The following is an 8004-nucleotide window of genomic DNA, read 5'->3' on the forward strand; positions in this document are numbered from 1 at the left end:
TTTTGGATCATATTATAAGTAATATTACATTTTTATGAAAGAATTATAGATAACATTGTTGTAGTATCTATGGAAAATGTTTTAGATGAAAATTTAAAGTTTGTCGTATTTAATTTATAGTGTACATACATATTCATTTAATTGGTGTCTTTCCCCGAAATGTTTTATTTAACAATAATGACTTTTTCACTGTTATTTTACTATCAATAATACTTCTTAAGAGATGTTCTACACACTGTAATATCTGAATAAAATCACTGATTTAGATTCTATTAGTTTTTATATGATTCAAATATATATATATATGTACAATGGCAGAAAAATTTCGATCGCTAATAAGGGTTATAGCAAACGAAATAAACAAATACCGGTTGTTTAATAATGCAACTTTAACAATCAATAATGTTACTGAAAGAGCACAAGAAAAGTTAAGTAATATACAAAATGTAGTTGCTTCAAAGTACGATGTTGTTGCAAAGGTATTGTATTATTTTTAAATCCTTTTATATACTTTTATATGCTTAATTTAATAAAAATTTAGCGATTACAATTCGTAACAAATTTTCTATTCTACTATTTCGTAAATAATTATACATAATATGGGTGATAATACTTTAAATTTGTTTTATTTATTTTAGCAAGTCTCTAAGGATATGATGATAATACAAAATTTAAATGCAGCAAAACTAGAGCCAAGTCCATTGCCAAAAAAAGTAGTTAAATGGATGCAATGGTATCAGCAATTAACAGGTTTGGATTCAGTCGAGCTTGCTAAGCATCAAGTAATTTCAGCACAGGACAAATTATTCAAGTGTCAAGATGAAAGGAGGAAACTGAATCGTCAAGCAACAATAATAAATGATAAATTAAAGGAAGTGTACTCAGAATTGATTCAGACTAAACGAGACGATCCAAAATATGTGCAGCTGACAATTATAGAAAACAAAAGTTTACAAGAACATACAAGAATCGTATCGCAGCTTAATTTATTGGAAAATGATGAAAAAGATCATTTCACCCAATTAGCAACAGCTATAAAAGAATATCACGATAGCCAGACAATGAATGCACAGAAGTATAAATATTTGTCTATACTTGCATCTGCTATATTAGCAATTGTATCATTAGCTGGTTCAATGATATACAATAATAAAAGAATAGCAAATGTCAGAAATGTTATAGCAGAAGCACAAAGAAGTAATGAAAGTGCTCTTCAAAGTAATTTTCAGTCACTAGAACGTAATATGAATGCATGGATTTCTCAGCTTGTTGAGAATAGAAATAACACGAAACAAGATACAAATTTAGCCATTGACGAATCAGATAAAATCCTTTCCAACCATATATCACAAGGTTATGTTATATTGGGATTATGTATTGTTGGTGTATACATAATCAGAGCTATAACAGGATGAAATGATATAATAATTTACATTGAAATTTAGTAGTGGGCGGGTCAGTGAAGTAATACCTGCCAAGTGTATAGTTATTGTATTTTTGTCGAGTTCTTTCTCATTGAACTGGACAATACATTTGCATACAACTTAAATAATTTTACAAAAAATTTAGTTGCATTTATTATATGTGACTTTTTTTTAACTTTGTGTAAAGAACAAAGATTACAATATACCAAAAAAATATGCTCATGTATTTGATAAACTGATAATTATTTAACTAATTAACCTTTTGATAGACAATGGAATACCTGCAGTGTAGAAGATATGAGTTACATATTTGTACTGCAAACATATACGAAATAGTTTTATTAAAAATAAAATCAAATTATTTTGTTAAGTAATAAGTAATTTAAATAACAGTTATGTTAATTGGTTTACACATTCCAAGGCTTCCATTCCATACCATCTGGTGGTTTGCTTTCAACTTTCCCTTTGCCTACTTCGGACCAGTTAGTACTTAAGACTGTACCACCAGACTCTTGCTATTTTTAGAAAGATTATAACATTAATAGTTCTTGTCAAACTTTCAGTTCTATCAAATCCAATTAAAATTAAACTACTTACAAAAGATTTATTCATCGCACGCTTAACTTCATCCGAGCTGTTGCCATATATTTGTTGAAACAATGCATTTAAAGCAGCTTCTCCTTCTGGTTTTTCTTCTGCTTCTTGTTTTTTAATTTCCATTTCCATCTTATTCCAATCGCGTGGCTTCTTACAAGAAGTAGGATATTTTGGTGGTTGATTACCAGCTTGTAGAATTTCTTTAAAAAATATAATTTTGTTTCGATGTTATAATTTACAGGAAACATTACACAAGTGTAGCCACAATACACAGTCTAGTTTACCTTGAGGTATAGGTTGCGGTAAGCTTTGTTCGACTGGGTTTCCTTCCAAGACATTCCATCTAATCCCATCTTGTTTCTTCAACTTGATTTCTATTTTAGATGGAAATACTTTATGCAGGCACTGATCTGGTACTATGGGATGAGCTAAATCTAACTCCAGACTATATTCATTTCCCGATGGTAACAAAGCAGACACGCTTAACTGAAACCAAACAAAAGATTATAGATTTACTTTTGTTAATCTGATCAGTAAATACGTTGCATAGACTCTATGATAAAAATAGACTTTTTCTACAATCAACCTATATTTTTACCGTGTGTTTCTCACAGACAACTTTAACGTTTTGTGCATTCTTCGTAAGAATTGTAACTATGACATGGGTTTCCGTTTGATACCAATCGTACCTTGTTTTTGGAATTGGCATCTGTAAATATACGAAATTTTTATCTGACGTTTGGACATGTTTGTTTTAATCCTTTTCCTTTCACGATAATTAACTGTAACACTTACTTCATTATTGTATACTTGAGTAAAAGTTTCTTCACCAGCCATTCTGATTTTTAATAATTATCATCAGTCTAAATCATTTGAAAATTTAACACAAAATTCGCGAACACCGCACTTCTCGAAAGTTCACGAAAACTACGTGCCAGGAGCGTAACAAGTAGTACCAATACCATAAAACCGTGATCAAATAAACACTTGATAACATAGGATAGTTTTTTGAAAGATTTTATAACTATTTCGAATATATTATAATAGATATAGCTACTAATAATTTTGTAATAAACAAGCGTAAGGGTTTAAAAGTAAAATCAAATAATTTCAAATATGTATTTCTATACGCATAAGTATATACATAATTGTTTATAGCTAATCAGAGCACTCAAACTGAACGTACCTGTAATGTCCACCGATTGAACTGTATAACAAATTACGAGACGTTATCAATAAAATACGGAATAAATCGCGCTGGAAAGAGAATAAATGTCTTGTTCTAAAATAAGTGTACGATTTTACTGGACATTGTTTAGAAATTTAACCAAATTGAATTCACTTCCGTCGAGGCATTTGTGAACGAACCAGTGATGCCAGAAAAGCACCGTCGGGTGCACACTCACACATGCCAGATACGCGTAATTTCGGACCGCTTCGTGGAAGTCGAGAGAGAAAGGCTCACATTTGCCTTCTCGCTCCCACACAACTGAAATCCGACCTCCCGTCAACGGCATACGATTTGGATTCTCGACTGCCCAGGCATTTTTACTTTCCGACCTATGTAGGCGCACATAAGCAAAGTACCCATAATGAAAAAAAAATTTTGTAAAATTTATTTTACGGAAATACACGTTTTAAGACCTCCTGATCATATTTTAATTATTGAAAAAAAAGAAATTTTTTTTTATTCCCATGTATGAGCACACATATGTATATTATTAATACGATTTTTGAAAATAAATAAAGTAAAACTTATCTCATTGAAATTTTTTGTAGAAGTTGAGCTGATGAATACCTAGAAAAAAGTATTAGACAACATTTCATTTTGATTAAAAATCAAATTTATATTGTTTTAAATTCGCAGCCATTAGCTCGGTGTTACCCATAATGAAGAAGTTGTTCTTCAAAGGTAACACCGATTACCAGGTCTCACCACGAGGAGGTTGCTGCGAGTGGAGACCCAAAGTGAGATCGATGGAACAAAGTTCGATCGACCTTCCTTTTTACACACTTAGAAACTAAAACGACGCAAAAAAAAAGATGCCAAGTAATTACTTTTCTAAAACAAAGGAGGAAGCTAAATTGTGGGAGACGCGACACGACGAAACGCGACACAATACTGCACAGTGCAGTAGGAACATGAGGTGCGACACGTACCGAATAGCGGGTCAAAAGGGGCAGCTCGTTACCTCTTAGCAAGTCCAATTGAAGGGGAGGAGAATCGACGCACCAGACACGGGTTCCCCATTTCTCCAACGCGTCCTGCTGGGAGCCCGTAGGACCCAACCCGGGACGTCTGACACAGGAGAGAGATCCTGAGTCGGGGCTACCGCAGACAGGAACAAGTCCCCTCTACGGCCGATGACTCTTTCCCTAGAATTGTCTCACCAGAGGACGGCAACCGACCCTTCGAACCATCTAAACGGCCGATCACTTGCTTTTTACATGAAAGCAGCGGTGACCGGAGCTAGAAACGGGGAAACGAGACTGGAAAATAAGCTATTAATTAATTCATTACTTGGCAATCTACGCAGTAAATAAAATAATATACAATGTAAATTGAAAATTAACGTCGTAGGTGGAATTGAGAATTAATGTGAATTAATAAAATATAGGAAACATCGGAAAAACAAGGAAAAGAAGGAAAAAGAAAAATTCGACGTTAATTTTTACATTCGCGCCGCGCCTTAAAATTAATCGGCTTACGTTTAAATCCCGGCCGATGAATCCGACGTCATCTATTGATCTCCTCCTCCTCCTAGAAATTGATCTGGTAAAAAACTCAAATAAAAATTAGTAGTTATGTGTGCATGTAGACAAATAATAAAACCTAAATAACAAATTAATTTGAAATAAGGAATTGGAACAATCCAACGAAGTAAATTAACGAAACGAATCATTCGAAAAAAAAGAAACCAACGATGTGTACTTTGAATTATAGATTAATTTTGAAAATTAAAAAACCAACGAAGCGCAAGACGAATAACAAAATAAATCGTAAAAGAACAAACCAACGATGAAAGCGAGACGAAGATGGAATAGAATAAATTGAAAAATATCAACCCAACGATGGTAATTAATATAGATAAAACTAGATGAACGAAGAACCCAAATATGAAAATACCTATATACATAAAAATGCAGAAAAACACAATATTTTCATTAGTTATATTAATATTAATTGTATCTATACCAAAACCAAAGGGTGATCCTTCCTGGTCAGCATCGCAGAAGATATCTGAAACAGAAAACAAAAACGCGTGACAGTACCCCCGGCGGTTCCAGGAGTACTGAAAAAATTTGCCCAGCTGTGTCCACTTTTATGCAGTCAAGCCAAAGAATCAACGAGCCAATCAGCAGCCAGTCCGCTGGAGGCGACCATCGCCCGTGTTCCTTGAAACGTTATAAGAGCCCCCTGAGGCCCTCGCGCGGGAGTTATCTCCCAACCACCAAGCAAGACGGACCGCATCGAGATGAAGAATTTAATTGAAGATTTACATTCGATCAAAATCGAAGATGGCGGCCAAGAAGATGTTTCACGAGCAGCGGCCAAGGGACAAAACCGGTCTTTTTAAAGACCAAGAAAATCTCATTTGTGGGAACAACTTATGCAATGAACTGAACAACTTTTATATTTAACAACTCAGAGACACTTTACATCTCTGTTTTGTAACAACTTTTATATTTAACAATTCAGAGACACTTTACATCACTGTTTTGTAACAACTTTTATATTTAACAACTCAGAGACACTTTACATCTCTGTTTTGTAACAACTTTTATATTTAACAACTCAGAGACACTTTACATCTCTGTTTTGTAACAACTTTTATATTTAACAATTCAGAGACACTTTACATCTCTGTTTTGTAACAACTTTTATATTTAACAATTCAGAGACACTTTACATCTCTGTTTTGTAACAACTTTTATATTTAACAATTCAGAGACACTTTACATCACTGTTTTGTAACAACTTTTATATTTAACAATTCAGAGACACTTTACATCTCTGTTATGGAACAAGTTATGCAATAAAACTGAACATGGTATATTTGCCTATATGTATAGGAAGGAAATTCGTCGTTAGTATTGTCGCCCGTCAATGCACTTAATTATGCAAGATCAGTATACTATCTAATTTTATTTTTTATTATACCGGTTTGTAATATCGTAAAGATCAATGCAAAAACATTTATGCACAGCTCTTGTATTTCTTTGATTTATCCAAGTAGTCAAAGTATAATATTTAACAAACTTTTGATTCAAATAAAATAACGAATGACACAAGAGTAAGTACCTGTTACATGCAACCTATGTATAAATGCATAATAACTAATATTGATATACGCATAACGAACTTAGTTTGTGATATGAAACATTAAGAAAAGTGTAATTTAATAAATAGGTTTCAAAATGGGTATTCCAGGTTTAACAACTTTCATAAACAATCGTTCAGATCGTTATTTGGAATATTTCGAGCTACGTGATACGTATTTAGTTATTTAGCTGTCAAATATATAATTCGTACAAGTGCAATTGTGTTTTTGGCGGTGATTACGATAAATACGCTCAACGAGTATCGGATTTTTTTGACGATTTGTTAAAGTGCAATGTAGTACCATTAGTTTTGATCGATGGCGGTTGCGAGGATAAGAAACTGCAAACAGTTATATCTAGAACTAAAGAAAAGATTCGTACAGCATCATCTTTTTCTCCGATCTGTCAACAGAAAATGAAATTTTTGTCCTTTACATATTTAGGAAGTTTTCAAAGATGTTACGAGAAAGAAGAATGTTCGTCATGTGCAATGCTTATTCGAAGCTGATAATGCTATAGCTACTGTAGCAAGGGTATTGAATTGTCCTGTATTGAGTTATGATTCAGATTTTTATGTGTTTGGGACATTGTACATACCATTTGATACATTGGACAATTACACGGTGAAAAGTCCATCTGGAAATGGTTACACGAAACGTTGTAAAATTTATAAATTTGAACACTTATTAAATTCTTATAGAGGTCTAAGTCAATCTACACTGCCATTAGCTGCAATATTACTAGGCAATGATTATGTAAAACATGGTACATTTAAAAACTTCTTTCGTTATTTAAAGTTACGACGAATAAGAAGAAAAAGGTATAGTAATCGACAGTATTGTATAGAAGCAACTTTACAATGGTTGAGCAGGTTTTACACCTTGGACAGAGCAGTCATTGGAATACTATGTAGATCACCTAAAACCGTAAGACAAAATATATTAAGCATAATAGAAATCAATATAAATGGCTATACAAATGCATCTGCAGAAATACTTGTTCCATTGGGGTTTTTACAGGAATATGCAGCTCGTGCCACAACACGTTCCATAAACAGAATTTTTAAATTTGATGGGGATGTTAATAGTCTAATGTACATAGAAGAAACTGATAAAAATGGAGACTTTGAATCAGCCGAAGAAGAAGAAGAAGAGGAAGAAAACGAAGTTGAAATATTAGACATGCTTAAAGGGGTCAGAATCTGCTGCCAATAATGCACTAGCTAATATACCTAATTTGTTTGTAGATGAATTTCTTATGGGCAATTATCCTGCATATTTCATGGACTTGTTGGTTCGACGTTTATATATTTGTCCTGTACAAATAGAGGATTATTCCTATCCATTGAGCAATGTAATAAGTTTAAAAATTATTAGAGTTATATATGCATTTCTGTAATCAGGAATGAATAGAAAGAGAGGTTTCATGAAATACATGATGAGAGACTGTAATAAAAAGCTTAAATGTTACGAACTAGAAGGCACTGACACTAAATTTTCTTCCCCATTACTGTCCCTATCTAATCTTAGAGAAGTACCATTAACGAGTCCAGGATTAAAAAATAATGTACAAACATGCGTCATTGATTTTTCATTACCATTTGAATTTAAATTCAAGTTATATAGACACAAATATATAAGCAAAGCCCATATTGAATGAA

The 8004-nt window shown here is 32.9% G+C and overlaps 3 protein-coding genes across 3 annotated transcripts; 2 read left to right on the top strand and 1 right to left on the bottom strand.

The window, feature by feature from the left end:
* LOC122395670 lies at positions 1-1455 on the top strand. The gene is made up of 2 exons (XM_043393452.1): positions 1-479; positions 639-1455. The coding sequence occupies exons 1-2, from the start codon at positions 312-314 to the stop codon at positions 1413-1415; spliced, it is 945 nt and encodes a 314-aa protein (XP_043249387.1). The 5' UTR covers positions 1-311; the 3' UTR covers positions 1416-1455.
* A 343-nt stretch (positions 1456-1798) lies between these two features.
* Positions 1799-2944, bottom strand: LOC122395687 (protein SGT1 homolog). The gene is made up of 5 exons (XM_043393478.1): positions 2817-2944; positions 2620-2730; positions 2306-2507; positions 2022-2221; positions 1799-1939 (listed from the first exon to the last, which is right to left on the bottom strand). The coding sequence occupies exons 1-5, from the start codon at positions 2856-2858 to the stop codon at positions 1832-1834; spliced, it is 663 nt and encodes a 220-aa protein (XP_043249413.1). The 5' UTR covers positions 2859-2944; the 3' UTR covers positions 1799-1831.
* Positions 2945-6256: 3312 nt separating this feature from the next.
* Positions 6257-8004, top strand: LOC122395697 (protein asteroid-like). Its single transcript, XM_043393492.1, has 4 exons — positions 6257-6316; positions 6788-6967; positions 7045-7270; positions 7364-8004. Exons 2-4 carry the CDS (start codon positions 6903-6905, stop codon positions 7556-7558), a joined length of 486 nt encoding a protein of 161 aa, XP_043249427.1. The 5' UTR covers positions 6257-6316; positions 6788-6902; the 3' UTR covers positions 7559-8004.

This window comes from Colletes gigas, unplaced genomic scaffold, assembly GCF_013123115.1.
Source record: "Colletes gigas isolate AHSC1104 unplaced genomic scaffold, ASM1312311v1 Colletes_gigas_Sc00006, whole genome shotgun sequence".
In the NCBI taxonomy this organism is placed as follows: Eukaryota; Metazoa; Arthropoda; class Insecta; order Hymenoptera; family Colletidae; genus Colletes; species Colletes gigas.